Raw genomic sequence first — 22,420 nt, 5'->3', positions numbered from 1 at the left:
GTGTTGGATCACATAAAGAGGAAAACCGTATTTGCACAGTTCAGCAGAAATAGAAAGTTCAAAAAATTAGATGAACCTTTCAGAGCAGTTCTACAAAAAGATTTTTAAAAAATCAAGAGAAATGTACAATACTTAAAAACATGCAAATGTTAAAATGCTAAAGCAGATGAAAATTGCCCAACTCATCTGTGTAGGCTTGTCTAAATAATGTTTTTTAGCAGGTGCCAAAAAGAGTACAGCAAAGGTATCAATAGGCAGTGAGTTCCAAAACATAGGTAATATCGCAGTAAACAATCAAGTTCTTACAAATGTGGAACAGATATTATGTGGCATTTGCAATAGTGCCAATCCCGCCCATCGAAGCGATCGAGTGGATATGTGGTGTAAGCCGATCACATAGACAAATTGGTCCCAAGTTGTTACGGGCTTTATATGCTGATACTAACACCTTGAACTTGGCTCAGTAGCAAATGGGCAGCCAGTGCAGGTTTCTGGACACAGTTGTTACGTGCTGACAAGGCCTCATTCTTGTCAACAATTGTGCTGCAGCACTCTGCACCAACTGCAGCTTCTGGATCAAGCACTAGGGAAGCCCCACATAGAGCGCTGTGCTGGGGTGCTACACCCAGATGCATATTCTTGTAGGACTTGTAAAGAACACTTTTGATTAATGTTTTCAGCAACTTCTATGACTCTTGAGTGCTGTCGGGCGCCCATCTTACACTGAAGTTCCCAAGGATGTGTTCCAAGTCAATTAACTGATGCCATTGGTGACATGTGCCATTTCCCCCTTCCTCTTTCCCGGTGTCTCCAATAAAGACATTATTATAAAATAGTTATTATTAGTGAATTCACACTGCCCTTCACCCAAACACCAGAGGGCAATTTAACAGCATTAAAAATCCAAAATGAAAACAAACCGTAATAAGAACAGCAAAAACTGCAATATTTTCTTTTCTAGGTTACAGGATTTGTTGCCTCTAGTATGGGAGATGCTGCGGATGAATCCCTAGTTCAGAGTTCTTACTCAGGGCCAACAGTGTTTTGGGTGCTGTGACAGTCTCTGCCCAAAGGCCAGAGCAGGAGATGCTAGGACGTGAGTGTGAGAAGGAGGCAGATTATATAGATGAGCTTGGCAGCCAGTGGGAAAGAGGCAAGGGGAAGGAAGACGAGTCAGAATGCAGAGATGGAGAAAGCTTTGCAAGTGAGGGCTGGACCACTTGCAAGTTAAATGCAGAGCATGGCAGTCAGTGTAAAGGAGGCCGGCACCATTTGTGACTCATGAGCTGATCTGAACGCGGTACAGCTGCACATTCTGGCCTGCCCAGCTGCTTGACAAACAACACCCTCCCCAAAACATACACACACACTTTTCTGCAGTCAGGTCCAGAGTTTCATTGAACCATTGGTGGAAAGTGCTGTAAGGACTTTGCAAGCAGAGTTGTTCCCCAGGATGGCATTTTCTTGCCTCTGGTCATGCATCCCAGCCTATTTCCCTTTTCTTCCTTGAGCCGCCTCCTCCTCCTCCTCCTCCTCCTCCTCCTCCTCCTCCCCCCCCCCCATTCCAGTTTCCTTCTCATGGCGCTGCTGTTGCTTTCCTGCTCAGCATTCAGCTGTTCCCCTGAGCCTGGTAACTTGTCTGGCTGTAGGTAACTCCTGTCTCTTTCTCTGTGTGTCTCTCTTCTCTCTCCCTTTTCTCCATGTGTGCGTGTGTGCGCGTGCGTGCTTGCTAACAGGGAGGATTCAGGTCTCTTCAGGTAATGCCTTTTCTATAACCCTACTCTGGTTGGGAGCGGGAGGGTCCGAGCATTGGTGCAAGTCACTTAGAGCCCACTCTAGTCTCCAATCCGTAGCTCAGTGCGCAACTAAAACAAAAATCAGTATATAGGGTCAGTCTTTGTGGGGATGGGGAGAAGCACAACTCCTTGGCTAGAGTACCACTTTCATTGTGCAGAGGGCTGAGAAAGAGAGTCACGTGAATCGGCGTGATCCATAATGGGCTTCCTTTGCATCCTGGCAAGGGGTGGAGATGTTCCGTACTGATCTGGCTGCCTCTGGAGCATCCTCTTGCTCTTGTTTAATTTCTTTAAAAATATTTGCTCTGTGGGTTGTAGAATTCACTGCTCTTGTCTTCTATTCCCCCGCTATCTTGCCTTGCCCATGTGATGTTGCATTGCATCCTGGGACTTGTATGCATATGCCGTAGCACCTCTAGAAACCCCCGGTTGGCTGCAGATGAGCTTCATGTGTTAGTTCTGTGAAATTCAGGAGAGGCAACCCAGGCCTGAAATTGCCTAGTGTTGCCAGTTCCTGTTGGATGTAGTCAACTATCATTTCATCTTGAGTTTTGAAGAAACTTGACCCATTTGTAGTCAAGGTAATTTGCATCATGTATCTTCTCTGCACATCTTGTATTGAGTTTGTTTTGTTGAGTTTTGGTTATGCTTATTTGATTAAGGAGGACCTACACACATAGAACAGTATAGCATTGAAGGTCTGCAACAGGAGACCCCAGGCTAAGTTGAACCATTTTCTCTGCCCCTTCAGCTATATTTGTTGACAAAGTTGTGGGCCACTCATAAGAGGTGGAAGTGCCAACCCACCACCATTCTCCTGTTTCTCACAGTGGTCCTTCAGGTAAACTAGGTTGCTGCCTAGGGCCACTGGAGGATTATGGTCTCTGCCATCTTATTATAGATACCCTGTAACCTTCCATCTGGAAGACCAGAGCAAGGAATGTGGAAATTGGCCATTTGTATTTCTTTGCAGCCTTCCAAGTCCCGAAACTTGCTTTCCTTCTTCAAAATAAAAACAAAAGCTTGGTTTCCAGAGAATCCATGTTTGGAATTGGCAGTCCCTGTGCCATGCTTTTATGGGTACAGGCAGATTCTTGTGTGCCACCTTCTCCACATAGCCACAGCCAGTGTCTTTGGGAGGTGGACACAGGACTGGCAGCTGTGTCTTTGGGGTTTCCTCAGGCCAGGCCTTGCTAACCAAGCATGCCCCTCTCTCTTCTCTCTCCCTCTCTCTCTTTCTTGAAGCATTTCTACCAGAACAGGGCCCAGCCTCCGACAAGTGCTTCCCGGGTGCAGAGTAATACGTCGGCTCGGCCTGGCCCACCCACTCATGTTTATCCAGCTGCTTCCCAGGTGATGATGATCCCCTCACAGATCTCCTACCCTGCTTCGCAAGGCTACTACATCCCTGGACAGCAGGTGAGGGCTAGAACGGGGCTGAGGGCAGACCTGGAGAGCTTTTTGCACTTTCCCAAGCGAGCCTTGTCTCCGGGAGCCTGCTGCTGGCTTGTTTTTCCTCGGGCCTCTTGATAAGAGTTGTGGGTCAGGCTTCGGACCCTCGCTCCTGGCGCCCTCACCTTGACTGCGTACCTGTTAACCCCCAGCACTCTCCTCCTGCCTCCAACGTTTCCTGTGGTTATTTATGGGCACTGCTGTCTTGTTTCGTAAAATAAGATTAATGGTAACCCCGCTTATGCATGTGCACACATTCCTGGCAGATGTGCTGGTCAGAAACAGGGCTCCGGCAAGCTCTGGGAGCAGCAGGGAAATGTCCACAGTCCTGATGAGAGGGGGCAGTTGCAGAGATTTGGCATGTCTGATGTGATCCATGTCCCGCTTATTGAGCGGTAGGAGCTTAAGAGGTAGCGAAACTGCTCTTGCAACCCTGCGTGTGAACTGTTTACTTCATGGGACGTGTAACCCACACTATCCCAAGGGCTTGGGGTGGGTAACCTGCTAATTATGCAGCCCTCTCCCTCCTCGTTCACCCCAAATGAGTTTGAATAAATATCATCTTGCACCATTTCAGGAAACCATGAAAGGCTGGGCTTGGGTGAGTCACCCAGAACTGAGGGATGACCACTGAGAACATTTTTGTGTGTGTGCACGCTTTCAGGCCAGTTTGATGCACCTATGAAGTCTGTATGGGCTGCGAAGTTTAATCAGTTTAAACCATTTTGATCAACTCAAAAAACAAAAAAGTGACCCCTGATTTTGTTAGGTAGCGGATCTAAAATGTAATGTTGGTTTCAGGGTGGATAAAAATCAATGATTAAAAAAATGGATTTTTAAAAAATTGGCTTTTTAAAATTTAAATCGAATTTTCAAAATAAAATGCTTTTGGAGGAAAAATCTTTCTAAAGATAGTTTTCTATTTAAGTTACGTTATAGTCCAAAGGCTGTTAATCAGGAAATAAGGATTTGTTTTAAGTTTTTCATGTGTGCTAAAACTCAGTCTAAGTTTTTTTTAAAAAAAGATTGTTTAACCACATCAGTTAACAAACATGGATACATATGCTATAATGTTATTGTTTGAGTTAAATAAATTGTTTAAATGGTTATTAATGAAATGATTATTTTTCTCCTTCCAATAAAGTACAGTAGAAAAGTTGTCCAAATATAAATAGTTAACTTACTAAACCTCACAATTTCCATAATTATCTATGTATTTCTAATAGTAAAACCAAATCAGTAATTTTTGATATAACTGTAAAAACTACCCTGAAATTTTATTATTCCAAAAATGAAACCTTCATCTGGTTGTAAATATTAAGATTATACCAGTAAGAATGAGTCTTTTTGTAAAAAAATGATTTAAATCAAGTCTTACTGATGTACTGGTTGGTTTTAATACAAGTCTTTTCAAAAGCTGCAAAGGGCAAGCCTTGTTTTTCAGAAAGCATTAACTTGTACAGGAAGGCGGGGGGGTGTCTCTCATTGGTGATGCCTGCAGCAACTCCTGGGCACACCATAAAACAAACAAACCGTGCTGCTGTTTTCTTTTGAACTGGTGTGTATTCTTGTGTGAAAATGTATACAGAGAGGATGTTGACAATTTATTTCACTCGTACTGTTTTTATCAATTTGAGATCTGATCCACTTGCAGCCCTAAGCTCTCCTGGGCTATGTGTCTACTATTTATTTAATTTCTATGCCGCCCTTCGTCCAGGGATCACAGGACGGTTTACAGTATAAAACCACAAAAAAACATAGGAACAAACGAAAACAACTCCTGCTCCCTCTACGTTTTAAAAGGCCATGGATCCTTCCACTCGCACATTTTCACCCCAGATGCTGGAGTGGAGAGGCTACTGATCTGGGGGTGTTGTTGTCGAATATGTGTGTGAGTAGGCTGCACATGTAATTCTTTCAGGTGATGGGTATCCAGCTACTGGATACCTTCCAGCCTCGCTTTATGCCAGCATCCATCATAAAAGTGGGAAGGAATCTCCCTGATTGCCTTGTCTCATGTCTAGGGTAAGGTACCCAGAGCATCAGTGCCATCTGAGCGTTTATTCAAAAGCAGATTCCACAATGCTAGACCACAGGTTCTTGATTTTCTGTCACTGTGAGCCTCCTGCTGCCCCAAAGTCAGGGGGTTGAGAGGGGTAATGATCTAGTTTTTAATATAGTACCCAGACATGGCTGGTGGAGCTCACTGCCACGGCACACAGATTAAATGCAGCATTATTTATTTCATTTCATTTCTATACTGCTTTATATTTTCAAGAAAAATCTCAAAAGTGGTTTATAGAATATTAAAATATCAATAAAACAATCTGAAGGAAGTCAAATGTAGAGTATAAAAATATAGAGAGAACATGAAAGCTGTGTGTCTATGGCTGCTTTTAAGCTCATGGGGAGAAGCTGCGGAGGATCAGAAAGGCTGTAGACAAATGGTATCAGGCGGCTTCTGTGTCAACCCTTATCTAGGATGGGGCATAGAGTTATGTAGTACTGGATAAGGGATGAATGAGCAGGTGCTTTGTGAATCATTAAAGCAGATGCAAAAGAGTCAGAATTTGGAAACGCCCCCTTTAGTTAGAAAATGCCTTCACCACCTCTAGGGAGGTTGGATGTAAGCTTTGGAAAGACACAGCTTGGTCTCTCCAGGTTCACGAGCCCCTTAGTGGGGTTGCTGGTGTCTTTTGTTCTCTGTGTTTATTGCGGCCTTGCTTATGGCCTGCCGGTTCCACTCCTTGATCTGGTGCACGTTACTGGGGCATTACTGCAACCCCTACCCCATTTGTGTCAAGTCTTCCTCCTTCAAGCTTAATCTCAGGCACTTACTTGCTACCCTTTTCTTCCTTTTCCTTTCTGACCCAGGGCCGCTCCACATACGTTGTTCCGACTCAGCAGTATCCTGTTCAGCCAGGTGCCCCCAGCTTTTACCCTGGAGCCAGCCCCACAGAATTTGGCACCTATGGTAAGGGGACGGGTATGACTGTCATTGTGTGGTGTGTGTGTGTGTTGGGGGGGGGAATATATCACTACATGTTCTGTTTGTAGCTTTGCAGGGGGTTGAACTTCCAGTTCCATTGGGGTCCCTTCCAGTTTTAAGATCCTGTGATTTTGGTGGTGCGCAAAATTGCAGGATGGGAGCAGCTTTTTCTTTGCCCGGCTGAGCGCTGATGGCATCCAGTGTGTTTCTGCTCTTGATCCTGTTCTGCAAGTTCCATCTATGTACAAGATTTCTCTGGGCTCGAGTCACCTTTGCAGTTTAGCCTTGAGCAGTGGCTTTACTTGCTGTGAAAGTGTGGAAGTCAACTGATGTTCTCCTTGCTTGATTAAGTTAGAATTCCTTTTGCCGCAGTCATTCTGTGTCACGCACAGTCAAGACAATCTGGGGTGGGGTGGCGTGGGGAGAGAGGATGTTGTGGGAGGGAGAGAAGTCTAGTTTGACTTGGATCTTAAACTACAAAATGAAAGGAGGGTCTCGATTGCAGAAAGCCTCAAATTGAGTGTGGTTAAGAATTTACTTCTACATCACTGTTTGTTACCCAGGTTAGGGACCAACTCTTAAATAAAACACAGAACCAAGGAAACTAATTCAAGTCCTGCATCTAGGAGGGACCTTCAATAAAAAGTATTTATTAAACATTTGGCCCAAAATTCTAGTTTTCTAGTTTTGCAAATTCACTGAATAGCAACCCAGTGTTCTGATTGGAAAATTATTATAAAACTAGTTCAGTTACAGCCCGATTCAAAATTGCTTCTGTTCTTTCTGATTGTTGATTTGCATGTGTGTGTGTGTGTTTTCCAAGTGATTCTCCTCTGCCCCTCACTCCGCTTCAGACTAAAATATGGAAGTGCAGGAGTATCTAATCACTGAGCAAAAGATGTTTTCAGAAGAGAAGGGGAGTCCCATGTAGTTGGATTCTTACCCCTGGACTGCTAGCCTCTATTCCCTTTCTGTGGCTGTGCTCTGGAAATCTAGCTAACAAACAAGCAAACTGAGTGGTGCAAGAGATTTTTGTTCCAGGAGGTTGAGCCTATGATTTTTGACAAGATTGTAGGCTGCGCACGATTGTAGGCTGTTCTCACTATCCCAATTAGTTGCAAGGTTAGACAAAGAGAGACGCTGTAGAAGGAGAGTATATTGGCTCAAGATTACACAGTAGATGCAGTTGCAAATAGGTGTGTCATTGTTCCACTTTCAGTAGGGGATGAGAATTAAGGGCCTTAAGAACAGGGTTCTGGGGAGGGCAGATGAAAACCTCCCTGTGTGTGTGTGTGTGTCAAAGAGACCTTTGCTAGTATGAAAGCAAAGACTGCAGCATAGTTATTAAGGGATTGAGCTATGAGACAGCAAGTTGCCCTGTTCAGATGTCGTCTCAGCCATAAACTAGCTAGATAGCCGATGGCCTGAGGCAAGCTGCTGTTTTTTGTTGTCAGCCTCTCTGCCTTTTTACAGGGCAAGGGGGAAGAATTGTGGCCTACGTTAAAGAGCCATTGTAAGGATCTCTGAGATATAATGTACGTGAATTGATGTAAAAGTTCAGAAAACTCTTAGCACTTTCCCTATAAAGCAGAGTTAACTGTGAGATGATCAGGTCTGTTGGAGTTCTGGACAGCACCATTTAAGATCACAAGAAGGTCTGAGCAAAGGGCTTTCTAGTCCAGCATCCTCTTACCTACAGCTGCTTGCCAGATGCACCTTGGGAGTCCTATCAGCTGGTATGAAGGCAGTGGCTCTCTCTTCCACAGTTGCCCCCCAGAAACTGGTATTCATTGTATGCTGGCTCTGATACCAGGACTTGAAAGAGTGCAGGGTGGGGCAGGTGTGTTTATGCAGTGCTTTTTTCCTAAAAACATTGTTTTGACTCAAGAAAAATCACCATTTTTATAGTTCAAATTGGGAAAAATAAATACAGTAAATGGACAAAAGTACAAAGATTCACAAAATGTTTAGGGGTATGCATCCCTCCAGAAAAAAACTTTTTAATGTGCTAGTTCTCACTACACAGAGGGAGCTCTTTGTATTGGAAGCGTGTTTGAAAAATGTATGATCTTCCACTGTGATTTTGAAGCGGTGTTTATAGGAGCAGGCCGCACGGAATTGGCACTACTACAGGTGCCGCAGAACACCCATTCCACATTTGTAAGAGCTCAGTCATTTAGTGTGGCAGCGGCTACGCTTTGACATCGAGCATTGACATCGAGCAGGTGACTTGATTTTACTCATTTTGGCGACTGCTAAAAATCTCCTTGTTTAGACGAGTCTACTCAGGTGCTTAGAAAGTTGAGACAGTTTTAATTTGTTTTCATATTCTGTATGTTCTAAAATGCAGTTGCCTTTTTTCTTGATTTTCTTGTTTATTGCTTGGGGGATTTTTGATTTTTTTTTCTTTTGTTTTACAATCAAGCAGTGTATAAATTTTATTAAATAAAGACGTGTTTGATAAAGATAAACATAAGCGGGGGGGGGGGGGGGGGGAGGGTTGCATGTGCTGGAAAGAGGCCTAGTCTAAAACTGATCGATTTCCAGTTTAATTTCCTCTCGCCCTCTTGCTTTTTACCAGATGTGCTGATTCTCACACTTCAAGGAAGGGAGCATGCAGTCCCAGTAATAAGATTTTTATTAAAGTTTTTCATAGTACAGTAAGATAACAGTGTGTGTGTGTGTGTGTGTGTGTGTGTGTGTGTGTGTGTGTGTGAGAAGTAGAGCCTTAGCTCTTGCTGGGGTGGCAAGCCTGTGTCTGGGCTGCGTCACTTCAGACTGCATGTGTGGGCTCAGGTGATCAGATGTTTGTTCTTACAAGATGTTGCATGCATTTTTGGGGCTGGTGGGAGATTTCATTGTATGGATGATTGTTAAATCATGGGAACCTTCACCTGCAGTCTAAAAATGTACAGCTGCTACCCAGGTTAGCTACCACAGCAAGAACTAGGCCAGAGAAATGGGTAGCAATGTGAGAATAAGAAACCCCACCACATGGGACTTCTCTGAGAGGCCTCCTGGTGGTACTGTTAAGAACAGGGGTGGCCTTAAAAATGTTCCACCACCCATCTGCTCACAAGATGGCTCAGCTGCCATGTAGGATGGCAACTGTAGACCAGCAACACCTGTGTGGATGCTCTCAGTTTCTCCATCTCTGGTCTAGAAACTCAGGGAGGTGTTTGGTTAATTGCAAAGCAGAGATTATTGGGAGAGTTATAGTGAGCAGGTAAGGAAATATATTTGGAGCGAGATGTAAAGGTGAAGCCTAACAGGAAGGAAGTGTTATGCCAGTCCTGAGCTGCACATTCAAATAAATAAAAGAAAACATGCAGTGGAATGGCAGAAGAATTGAAAAATCCAGAGCCAAGCTCCCAGGTCAATTTCCCCCTTGCCAGCTTTGTTGGTGTAGATTTTCTTTCCAATCCCACTATTGCCTTAGGGATACTTAAAGTCCTTAGGCACCCACCCACCCAAATGGTTTGGTCTAGATTTCCTCTGCTGATTCTGGACCGATGGCCGTTGTTAGTTATTGTCAAAGGATATAAGGCAGGGATGGGGACCTTGTGGCCTTCCAGGTGTTGTTGGACTCCAACTCCCATCAGCCCCAGTCAGCATGGCCAACGATCAGGGATGATGGGAGTTGGGAGTCCAGAAAATATCTGGATGGCTGCATGTGTCCCCGTTCATGGCGTAAGCCTGGGAGGTTCACACATTCGTCTCTTGTCTTGCTACCCCTAAATGGCACAGGAATGGGACATTTTTGAAGCCAGACTCCTGTTGGAAGTGATCCTGAGCTGCGAAACAATAGTTCTGATGGCAAACTGAGGCCGTGGTTGCCCTGGCAAGAGGGCATGGGAAGCAATCTTGCATGACATTCCCTCAGAGTGACTGAGAACTGTGCACACTTGTTCTCTTCAACTCCCGTTTGGTCTCAATACTTCTATTTGTTTTGAAATAATTTAGCCCGCGAAAATACAGTTCCAAGAGTGACTCGGCACTAGAGTGTTGGATCATGCCCCCTGTGTGCTTGGGCAGGTTGGGTGCAGGATCCGTCTCGTCTCATCTCTAGGGGCCCCTCTCCTCTTCTTTCTGGTTGGGTCAGTTTAATCTTTAACTGCCCTGCCAGTGGCTGTGCAGACTTTAGCCTCAGCCTGGCTTTGGATTGCTGCGGTAGCACAGTAAGAGAGCTGCGGGTTTGATAGCAGCCCCTGACCCAGTCACCCCTGAAGTGGCTTTTAGTCTTACGTTTCCAAGCCACAATGGTGGGTGGGTTTGCGCATGCGCAGCAGGGGGAGACAACACATTCTCAGCTCTGCCTTGCACAGATTTGCTGCTGTTGGAGTACACACACTCTCCTCACCACCCCAGGATTTAATATTTCCCCAAAGCTCTTCTGTCAAGTTGCCTTGAGTGTTTGGTCCTCCTCTTCCTCCCTCCTTCCCTCCCTCCTTCCCTTCCCCACATGGGGCTCACATGATCACTGAGCACTATTGCTATATTTAGCCTGGACCTGTCCCAGGCTGCTCCTGCAGACTCAGAAATGTGAGCTGAGGCCTCCATCCCATCCCAGTCCTGCATGTCATAGTTCTTTCAGTGCTGCAGAGGTTGCAAACCCCCCCCCCCTGCCCACACCCTTTCCCGAAAGGTAGGTGCATTCAGCTTCTTCTGAGGGCTGAGTTGCAGCGGGTGTGCTGAGCCTGATATGCTGCCTGCTCCTATCCCATCCCTTCCGTGCAGAGTTGGGGCCTCTAGGAGAGAAGCTTGTGTGTTCAGGACCCCAATCTGACTCCTGTGCCTTGAGACCTGGAGTAGCAGGAAGCAGTTGATCAGTGCGCAGTTTCTCCTCTTGCAAGCCTGCGGTGATTGGAGGAGGTGAGCTTGATGGTCCTCTCCCCTACTGCCCGTCTCCCACAGGCACTGGCAGCTTCCCTTTCCAGGATCGCTGCCTGCTTGGGCAGCCTCATGCCACGGCCGGCTTGCTGCGTGCTTCTGCGGCTGTTTGCTTCAGGGGTGACTGTCAGCTTGTGAAAGTGCCGCACTGCACTCCCCACCCATAAAGTTTATTAGGCCAGATGACTCAGCACAGGCAGCGAGCTGCTTCCATGTGCTCAGAACAGGCTAGACTAGTCAGTGCAGCAGCTCCTCTCTATGGTCTAGCACATGCAGGCAATGCGCAGGCTGCGGGGTTGGTGCTTAGGCGCACCTGTGGAACTTCGGGCATTCGGGGAGGAAACACCTTGACTATGGAGAGAGAGTCCCACAGGAGGTCTGGAAAGACACTTCCTCTGTAGCTCGTGATCATTTTTGCTTTGAATTTCTCCCACCCTTTAGAAATCCTTTGAATGCCTTCCTTTGTGCCTCCACTGGTCCAGGCTACCTTAGCTCTGACGATATGCATCACACCTCAAGGGTTTCTTGCTCCCACCCTCAATATTGTTCCTTATGATACCTGATTCACCTTGACCTGGTTGTTGGAAGGACTGAACCACGGTTGCCTGAAGGTGTGGGGAACCAGATGTTGCAGAACTACTGCTCATCTTAGCAAGCATGGCCAGTTGTCAGAAATGATGGGAGTTGTAGTTGAAGAACATCGGGGGGGGGGGCAAAGGTCCTCCACACTAGGGCTGGGAAATATCTGGTTTCCACCTTCATGATATATCACCAGTCAAACATTGTGATATACTGATACAGTGGTACCTCGGGATGCGAACGGGATCCGTTCCGGAGCCCCGCTCGCATCCAAGCAAACGCAACTAGTGATGGCACGTCTGCGCATGCGCGCGTTGCTTTTCGCCGCTTCTGTGCATGCACGTGACGTCATTTTGAGTGTCTGCACATGCGCGAGCGGCAAAACCCGGAAGTAACGCACCCTGTTACTTCCGGGTTGCCGCGGAGCACAACTTGAACACGCTCAACATGAAGCGTATTCAACCCAAGGTATGACTGTATATTACAATGTCTGAAATAAGGATGGAGCTATGTAAAGGCATTGGCTAGCTTCACAATTTTTTCCACATTGTGATTTTTGCATAGCACACATGCATGCGCACTCACACACACATACATCATGATTCACAGTATATTGTGAGGTCAAAAATTATGAAACCAGTATCGTGGTATGGGCTTGAAAATGGTTTTGGACACTATATTGATATATCACTCAGCCCTCCCCCATGCTGTGCTCCGTTGCTTCGGTTCTGTTTGAGGAAACCACAGCAATTAAACTGCTTTTGAAGTTTCCCTTGTAGCACAGTTGTAAATCGGAACGTTTTGTTCTGTTAATATTAATCAAGTTGGTAACCCCTTGGATGTGCAGGACAGCCAGGAGGTAAACACTAGCAGTGTCTGGTAGCTATGCCATCTGGAGTCTAGGTTCCTCCCAACCCAGATTGCCTGGATTGCACACAGCTGTAAGGGTGCTCAATGCCTAAGGAAGTGTGGGAAACATGACAAGAATCCCTGTCCCTGTTTTATTTTCCCCTTCTCTTCTCCATGGGCTCTGTTTTACCACAATCGTTAAAGGCTGTCCTCCCATCATTTTGCCCAAGCTCTGGTCAAGGCATAGTCCAGTTTCATGGTTGTCTCCCCTGCCAAAGGCACTCTGTCCATCATTACACCTTAGCATCACATTTATCTTGGGGCTTTCTGTCTGCTCAGCCCCAGAGGTCAACTAGGCGAAGCTTTTCCATTGCTTTCCTCACTTCGCATCAGCAGGTGAGATGTTTGGGAGAGCAACCTCGGAAATCCCTTGATAGTTCCTCTCAAGGCTTTGCTGCAAATGTCCATTGGGATTGGGTGGCCCACAGTTGAAATATCTCATTCTGCCAGGAAGATGTCTGTCTGGCAGATTTTGGGCGGCCAGTAAGAAAGTATATCTTCGTATGGTGCTTAATAACTTACGGATTTTTTTGCCATAAGCTGTAGGAGGTGAATCTGTCTGAAGTTGGCTATATGGTGCACCCTTTAGTAGTTCTGCTATTTGTTTGCTCCGGTTTTTCATGTTTTCTACGTATTGATGTTTTAAAATGTGTCGGTGAGTTTTTATGGCAACTTTTCTCCTTTTGAGTTTGCTCTAGGGCAGGAATGGCAAACCCAGTGCCTCCCAGATGTTCAGAGCCAGCAGGGCCAGAGGCTGGGGATGATGGGAAGTGTAGTTCAAGAGCACCAGCAGAGGTCACAGGTTCCACATCCCTTCTGTGGAACCTGTAATTCTCAACACGATTGCTTCTCCACTCATTTCTAGAACTCTTTGCCCTCCCCTAGACTCTCTTAAGTTTTGTCTCCCAGAGTCTTGGATTCAAAATAGTCTGCCCAATGGAGAGACTAGGTGGGTGCCATGCATGCTGGGCAGAAGATAAGGCCACGAAGCTTGGGAAGGTGGCTGGGGGAGGAGATGCCTAGAGCCAGTCCCTGCTTCTGTACAGTCTTCCTATCTCTCTTGTTTGCTGCTTACAGAGAGAGTTGGTTTGGAAGGAAGTTTGGAGAAGAGCTGAGGAGGTGGCCCAGGGAATTCTGGGGACACGCAGTTCTAGACCACAGCCATACTTTCATTCCTCCCCTCCTTGCTCCATGCAACCAGGCAAACAAGGCCACAGATTTAACTAGTTACAGCAGTAGCTCTTCAGCATGCCTTAATTTAAGATGGGGCAGCCTCAAAGCAAGGGGTTGCCCCAGGTGGGGAAGTGGGGTGGCTTAGGGACGCTCAGGATCATGGAGAAAGAATGCTGAGGTGTCGCTTGCTGAACAAGTTGGTCCGGATTTGACATTCCTGACCAGGTCTAGAGGCGAACGTGCCACCCTTGAGACTCCTGCCTCTTTGGGGAGTTCCTCCTGGGATATTCATTCTCTCTCTTCTTGTTCGTACGTGTGTGGAGGGGGAGCTGAGCAGTGACTTGCCCCAGCACTAGTCGGGGGATTATTTCCCCCACTGAAAAAGGTGCTTGGCAACATCACCTGATGGCTCTGCCCTGCGGTTCATTCCTTTAAGCTTGTGAGATGAGCTCAGGAACTACACCTGCAGATGCATGATTTGCCCCTTGCAATTCTGAGACAGCAGTTCCTTAACTTTCCTCCTTTCCTCCCCTCTCCAGCTGGTGCATATTACCCTGCCCAGAGTGTGCAGCAGTTCCCTGCTGCTCAGGTCATCATGAATCAGCAGCCACCGATCCCGCCAAAGCGAGAACGCAAGACGGTAAGATGGGAGTTGCGGGGAGGTGGCCGCTGGGCATGAGTTAAAAGTTTATGTTGTACAGAGACTGCATTTTGTTGGGTGGTTGATGCCTCTCATATCGCCCTCCCTCTAATTCTACCTAGTCTTGGGTTTGAGGCTGTTGAAAGAGAATCCCAGGCATTGTGGTTCTCCTGGAACCTAGGAATTTGATGCTGGCATCTAAAGTGCAAATTATAGACTTAGCCCGTGTCTGTGTGTTTATGTTCCAAGGGAAGTGGCTCAAAGTAAAGGTGAGCACAAGTATATGTGCCAGGCACTGGGATCTTGCATAGGTTTATTTAGAAGTAAGCTCCATTAAGGTCAATGAGACTTGGGCTCAAGTTGGGGCTCAGGGACTTGTGGCCTTCAGCTTCAAGATAAGAGAGTTGAGCAGCTTCTGCAAAATCGATATGTTACCGCAGTTAAACAGAAAACACACACAGCCTGTAGTATTACTGAGTAGGTCTGGGTGATACCTGGTTTTCAACACTGTGATACATTACCAGCTAAACATCACAATATACTGACATACCACAATGTCTGAAATAAGGATGAAGCTGTGTAGAGGCATTGGCTGGCTTCGTGGTTTTCCCCGCATTGTGATTTTTGCATGGTGCATGCACACACACATATTGTGATTCCCAATATATTGCCAAGTGAAGAATTCTGGTACTGATATCATGATATGGACTTAAAACCGGTTTGGGACAATATATCGATATATTGCCCAGCCTGATTACTGAGATTATGAGGGCCAGTTGGATCTTCTAAAAGGAGAATGCTGGAGTTCAGGTGCCAGAAAAGAACTGTAGCTCAGTAGAATAGCATGTGGTTACAGCATCCTGGCAAATCCAGCTGAAAAGATTTCAGCTAGCAGGTTTTGACCTGAGATTTGGAGAGCCACTGCCAATCAGGATAAAAAGGTAAAGGTAAAGGGACCCCTGACCATTAGGTCCAGTTGTGAACGACTCTGAGGTTGTGGCGCTCATCTCGCTTTATTGGCCAAGGGAGCCGGCGTACAGCTTCCGGGTCATGTGGCCACCATGACTAAGCCGCTTCTGGCGAACCAGAGCAGTGCACAGAAACGCCGTTTACCTTCCCACTGGAGCGGTACCTATTTATCTACTTGCACTTTGACGTGCTTTCGAACTGCTAGGTTGGCTGGAGCAGGGACCGAGCAACATGAGCTCACCCCGTCGTGGGGATTTGAACCGCCGACCTTCTGATGGGCAAGTCCTAGGCACCCACTTCGCCACCCGCGTCCCAATCAGGATAGGCGATCCCTATTTATATGGCTCAGTAAACTGACAGGGTCTGTGGCAGCATTTGATATGAGCCTATCAGGAAGCCATTCCCTCTGCCAAGAAAATCCTTCTTCTAGAAGGGTGCGGTAGTTGGCCTTGGTTGTTTAAGTGGTAAGGACATCTACTTGGAGCCATTTTATGGTTTCCTCTATTCTCTAGGTTTAGCCCTGGCACTGGCAAGAGGTTTCCTGTCTCAGCCAGGGAACAAATTTAATTCCTGGTTGACTTTCTCTTGGTAACTGTCTCCCTCCCTAGCTGGAGTCATGGCTGGCATTTTGAAATCTATTATGTTTTAGAAGTCTATCTAACCGTCCACACACACCCATTGCTGAGTTTTTGTCCAGTTATCTGAAGTTGCCTTCGTGTGGAGAGCTCGCTTCGCCTGTCCCCTGCCGCTGAATTACTTTTGCAAAACTCACGGCACCATAGGAAATAGACAGCTACACTCCCAGTTGGGTGCAAAAGACCTCCAGAATCTCTGTGAAGCCCGATGGAAAAGTGTAGCTGCTCACCTTTCCTCAATGGATTTTGTGTGTGTGGATTTGGCAGGGCAGGGGAGCAGGGCCCACCTCCGCATGCTCTTGTGTAATTTCCGGCCGAGGGGCATGTGGCAATCTGGGTCAGAGTTCAGCAGGGATCAGGAGTCCGGAATGCAGCTCGGCACAACGTTGAGAAATGGCAGGGGAGAGCAGGCTGGAGCTGTGCACAGGCTGAGGCTGTGGCTAGGTGTGGCTGCACGCACCCTGGGCTGGTTATCCTCCATTACTTGTGTGGTATGCTTCTACACGGTCCATTTCCACCCTGTGCCAGTTAATGTCTCTGGAGAAGAATCGGGTGAGAAGATTTCCTTTCTCCAAAGGAAGATGCTGGCTTAATAGTAGCTTTTGCAAGCGTCTCGTCCCTTCTCCCTGTGCTTCTGGATATCTTCTTTATGCCAAGCCAAGGTGATTGGGACGAGGGGTGGGGCCTTCTCTGTAGTGACACCCTCAGCACAGAACTCAGTCCCTAGACCAACCTCACAAGTAAATTCTTACTTTCTCTGTTTAGGAGGATGTCAAAGGGGATTTTCTTCTGGCAGGTGTGTTGGGACGTGGCATGACAGTTTCTCTTTCTCTTTTTCCTTTTAATCGAAAACTTTTGAGCTTACCGTAGTCCTGCCCATCTAATGCTATTGCTTTAGGTAGTTTGGTGGCAATATGATGATGCACTTTCATCACGTTTTTGAAGTTTGGTTTATTTCAAGCTGCCTCTCTGGAGCCATAATAGCAGGGTGAAAAATTGCAGCAGCTATAAATAAAAAGATGCATCACTGACAGGGGCTGTCAGCCATGCAGGAGCCACATCCGTGTCACTAGTAGACCCACCTGGTGCTCTCTAGATGTTTTGTACTACAATTCCCATCAGCTCCAAACAGCATGGATGTGTGATGCTGAGGCTGATGGGAATTGGAGTCTCAAAATATCTAGAGGGCACCAGGTAGGTGAAGGCAGCACTAGCATTAATACTTGATATTTTATTATGCTTTTATATGTGTTGGAAGCCTCCCAGAATGACTGGGGCAACCCAGCCAGATGGGAGGGTTATAAATAATAATATAAATTATTGTAGCATCATATGGATGGGATTGGAGCTTGCTTGTTCTCGGTGGACACCTTGCCTTCCTTCTCCATCGCACATTGCACAGAACATAACAGGTAGACCTAGAGGCACGGACCTTGTGCATGTAACTACATGTGGCTCGTCCTGTTTCAAGAGATGCATTCCATGTTCCTGGGGGGAGAGAAAGATGTCTTGTCGGAGGCGCACAGGCCATAGACCCACCTGGGCTTTTCCTCCTGTAAAAGTTTTGGGGAAGTGTGAAATGCGGGGATCTTCTGAAAATGTTCCACCCCCCCCCCATTTTGCTAGTCATTGTAACTGTCTTGTGAATCCTAGTCAGGCAGGGTGTCCAGCAAGCCCCTGAGCTGTTTATAGCTACTAAGGGAGGGGTTGTTAGAGCAGAGTGTTATGCTAGACACTTAAAATAGTAGCATTTGCGTGCAATGAGTTACGCCCGTGTAGGCGATTGGTTGTCGCGGCCTGTGTGCGTTGTGTTGACTGAGTCGGCTTTTCTTCCATCGGCTGATGATGGTTGTGTTTATGGGGATGTGAATGCGAACTTCACTTCTGAGGCTGTGTGATGTAGGCATGAAGCCCCTTTTTACGGGCTTTGGCAGCCGTTTTGCACACATCAGTGAAGGTGGCAACAGGGTGGGTCCCTCTCTCCCCATGTCATCCCTGCCTTTCAGTGTATACATATGTGTAGAGTCAAAGACCATCTTAGCTGGCTGCTGAGAAGCATTTACAAGCAGTGTTATGTATAAATCTCCTCCAGAACATGGATGTGGGAGCCTGAGACCTTCAAGAAGCAGCTGGACCACAATTTGTACCATTCCTGATGTTTGGGAGGGTCATTGCTCAGTTGAGAGGGTCATAAAGTAACTGAGACCATACCCTCCAACATTTCTATGATGAAAATCGGGACATCCTAAGGAAAAGCAGGACATTCTGGGATCAAATCAGAAACTGCGACGGCTTCTGTAAATCTGGAAATGTCCCTGGAAAATAGGAACACTAGGAGGGTCTGTGAGACCCGCCAGTCAGATAATGGTGGTGCAAGAGCAGAGCCAGTAACAAAATGGAGGCAGAGGTTGGCGTAACCAGCTGGCAATTGGAAAAGTAATTTTCTACTGATAATCTTCTCCTCTGATAGATCCTGCCATTCCCACCCCAACAGTTGTGGGGCAGCATACAAATGCCACTTAACAAATAACAAGCAAAATAACAAGCGAAATTTTTTATTTTTGAGTAAGCAAATTTGATTGGTGTGAGCTTGGTATAGCATCAATGTGCCTGGCATAGGTCACTGTGACTCTATTGCAACGTTTCTCAAACTTGGATCCCCAGCTGTTGTTGGACTACAGCTCCCACAATCCCTAAGCACTGGTCCTGCTAACTAGGAATTATGGGAGTTGTCCAACTTTGTGGCCATTGCTGCCTCCTGCAGCAGTGAATTCCGAAGGTTAACTATGTGTTGCAGGGGAAAGTACTTTATTTCGTCTTGTCACAAATCTTCCAACATTCAGATTCATTGGATGCCCCCAAGTTCTAGTATTTTATGCCCTTACCTTACTCAGCTTTTCTCTAAACCAAAAAACCCAAAACAAACCAAAACCCAAATGTTGTAAGCTTTCCTTGTAGGGGCGTGTGTTTGGTTGCTCTTTCCCAAACCTTTCCCAGCTCACCTTTTTGAAGCAATGTGACGAGAACTGTACACAGTATTCAAAGTGTGGCTGTGCTGTAGGTTGGTAGAACGACATTATAATATCAGCAGATTTATTTTCCTTTCCTTTGTTTATGATCCCTGTCAATGCATTTTTCACAAGTTGCCACACACTGGGTCAGCTAACCACCACAAACCAAGTGTCTCTTTGTTGGTCAGTTGCTGCCAATTCAGACGCTGCATATATATGTGAAATTTAGATATTTTGCCCCGAAATATCTCTTGTCTCCTCCCACCTCACCTCAGCTGACCCCTTATAAATGCTGGGTGCATTACTGTTAGGGTCTCTTTACGGACAGAGTCTGGGTTGCAGCCATCTGTTGAAGGAGCAGGAGAAAAACCGGCCCATTTAATCTTTCGTCAGCTCCTCTGCGAGCATTGAAAGGGTGTCTGAAGTGCCTCATTCATGTTGAGTCATCTGGAGTGCCATGCCCTGGTGTGAATTTGGCACATTGATGCTGCAGCCAAGAGTGTGCGCTCATTCAGAATCCAACTTGGTTGTGTGTGTTTTTTTAATTACTGTTTTATGTGTTAACTTCCTGGAGCTCTCTGTTGTTGCAAGTTGGGAAAATATCGCCATGGCACAGGCTGCAGGGGAAACGGGATCCTGTGTTGTCCAGGGCAAATGGACAGTCTGTCCTTAGTAGGCCAAAGTCCCTCCCCTGTACTCCCGGATGTTCCGTTCTACCAGAGGGAGATAATTCACTGCACGTAACCGCTTGCTTTGTGGGGAACTGTGCATTACTCTTGTGGCAAAGTGCCATTATCATTTGCAAGGCGTCATCAATGCTGCTGCCGAACTCTACACAGTGAATTAAACAAGCTGGTCCCTGCCCCAAGAAGACCGCAATTTAATTTCCAGGAGTGGAGCAGAAGCAAGCAGGAAAGGTGAAGGCAGCATTAGAAACTCAGATGTATAAGCTAATTGCCGAATGGCACTGTAAACCTGGGTTATGGAATGTCTAGGAGCCATTTTCCCCCTCATGGAATTTTTTATTATTCATTTCATTTATATAATGCTTTATATTTTAAAGGGGAATAAATCTCAAAGCAGTTTCAACTGACTAAGACATCAAATAAAACCAGAATAAAACAAATTGGAAGTTTTAGGGTTAATATTTCAGATCCTTTTGTAAGGGACATTTTTCTTGCCCCATATTTATTCACCTACTTAATTGGATATAGCTGCCCCATGGCAGAAAAACTCTAGGAAGCCAGTGTGGTGTCTTCCTAGGACCTGTGAGAAATCAAATCCCCACTCAGGAAGCTCACAGGGTTGTTGTAGGGATTAACTGAGGAAGGAGGAGAACCATGTACTCCTTGGAGGAAAAGGTGGGATATAAAGGCAGTGAATAAGCCCTTCTGCTTGCCTGCTTAAGAAAGCTGGAGGGGCCAGCCAGATGGATGATGTCACAGTCACCAATCTCGCATCCAGAGATCTCCATGTGGTTGCGACTGGACCGGTGCTAGTTGCAAAATGCGCCTGGCTAATGTCTAACACTGGGTAAAGGTTAACAGGAAAAAATGCCAGCTGCTGTAGGTACATCAAGGCAGGCTTTGTTTTGGTTGGAGACCTCACAGGAGGGGAAGGTTTTGGAAATTGAGGGGGGGGGGAGAGATGGTACTACAACTGTGTGCAGCAAATGTCCCCATTTTGGCCTAAAGTTGCATCCTTTTGTACATGTAGTTAGAAATAACAGTTGGTGCACTCTGGCTCCCTCACAGAAAAGGTATTTTTATTTTTCTGCATGGGAGCTATTAATTTCCCACCCCTCTTCCCTGAGCCTTAACAGACCTTTGGTTCATATGGAGTCTTAAGTGACTGTCTTCCTACTGCATTGAACCATTAGTAAACCAAACTCTGTGGTTTCCATTGTTGTCATTGTCATCTGTCTGTTTTGAGAGAGAATGGAGTATGCCTTCGGGAGTGAAGTCAAGCCATTGCATTAGCCTCTCTAAAGTGACCTCACTGGGGTTCAGACTGTGGGCAGTGTGTATGGAGGCCCTGGGCTGCCCAGGCGACTAGACCCCCCCCCCCTTATCCTCGCTGATTTGGTCCAAAGGAAAGCAGAGCAATATGTTTGGCACTGGCTTAGTTGCAGGAAGGAGGCATACAAGGCACTACTCAGCTGCCTTAGGGACTCTACTCTGGATTTGTGTAGGGTTTATTCCGTAGCTTTTTCTTCTTCTGAAGATACCCTGCAAGGCAGCAGAGATTTAAGACCAGTTTTCCTTCTCCTAGAGGGGCTACCTTCTCAGGTGGATGAGTTCTTGTCTTCTTTATCTGGTAGTGGCTGCTCAGCCTTGCTTTCTGAGGTGCAAAGGGCAGACCTTGCGAGGCTTATGCATGTAGAACAGAGGTGGTTAAACTCTGGGCCTCCAGGTGTTGGAATATCAACTCCCATTAGCCCCTATCATCATGGCCAGTAGTCAGGGATGTTGGGAGCTGGAGTCAAACAACATCTGGAGGACTGAAGGTCCCCCCCCCCCCCAATTTGAAGCATTTTCTCTAGCTGTGGACTATGGCACATTTTTAACAGCTTCGACACCGACTGAGCCGATGGGCTTGTGGTGCTTCTGCATATATACTGAATATACTCATAGCCACAAGAGGGAAGTATATGGATGCAACCTGAGAGTATTACGTAGCTGCTGCATCTAAGGGCAGAGCTAGCCAATGAGTGTGCACCTTTCTCAGAGCATTGTGACATGACTCAGGTCACGTCAGAATGCATGGACTGTCCTATTGGGAAAGGGGTGTGGAGGGTGGGGGGCGCTGTCCCATTGGGAAGAGGGCAGAGGGGGAGGGGCCCATGTCGTGTTCTCCCCCAGTGCTTCGTTTTGCTGCTCTGGGTTGCCTCTGCCTTGGCTGCAAGCTCAGGCCACTCTGGAAGAAGGGCTGGTGCCCAAGCCTTGCCCTTGCTCTCTCAGCTGCTGTGTCCAGAGCTGCCAAACAGAGCTTGCTTATGACCTCATCGGCTGCTGCTAAGGACCTGTCTTCCCTTTGCTCCCTCCAGCAGCCACCCACCCTGGGCGCTCAGGGCCAGGAGGAGGAGCCGGCTTCCTCCTGGCCTCAGCCCTGTGGTCGGGAGGTCGGAAGGGATATGCGCCAATCTTTGAACGGCATGGCAGCTGGCTTTAGCGAAGTTGCCCCCCTGACATGGGTAGTCTGAGGTCCTTGCCACGCACGAGTTTTTGCAGGGTGACTTTAGGCCTCCGCGTAGACCTCTGGAAGCTGGACTGACCCTTTTCTGGCTCTTTGCCTTTGAGGTTCCCTGCACCTGTGAGGTTTTGGATGGGCCAGGGATCTATAAGGTGTGAAGCTGGCTACAATCTCTGAGATTAGAC

General features: G+C 46.8%; 1 protein-coding gene across 21 annotated transcripts in view; it reads left to right on the top strand.

Annotated features, from left to right (window-relative positions):
• The window catches only part of EIF4G1 (eukaryotic translation initiation factor 4 gamma 1), a 79,528-nt gene that overhangs the window by 24,698 nt on the left and 32,410 nt on the right, over nt 1-22,420 (top strand). For 13 of the 21 annotated variants that reach the window (XM_079977573.1, XM_079977554.1, XM_079977555.1 and 10 more), the window contains 4 exons: nt 1,737-1,757; nt 3,042-3,215; nt 6,123-6,222; nt 14,328-14,428. In XM_079977573.1, the coding sequence (XP_079833699.1) occupies nt 1,737-1,757; nt 3,042-3,215; nt 6,123-6,222; nt 14,328-14,428 (396 nt within the window). Of the gene's footprint in view, nt 1-1,736; nt 1,758-3,041; nt 3,216-6,122; nt 6,223-14,327; nt 14,429-22,088; nt 22,388-22,420 lie in introns of those variants that run through there. The other 8 variants (XM_079977562.1, XM_079977561.1, XM_079977560.1 and 5 more) reach the window with 3 other exon arrangements.

This window comes from Podarcis cretensis (genome assembly GCF_951804945.1).
Source record: "Podarcis cretensis genome assembly, chromosome: 5".
NCBI lineage: Eukaryota > Metazoa > Chordata > Lepidosauria > Squamata > Lacertidae > Podarcis > Podarcis cretensis.
This window is presented reverse-complemented; position numbering and strand designations above follow the sequence as displayed.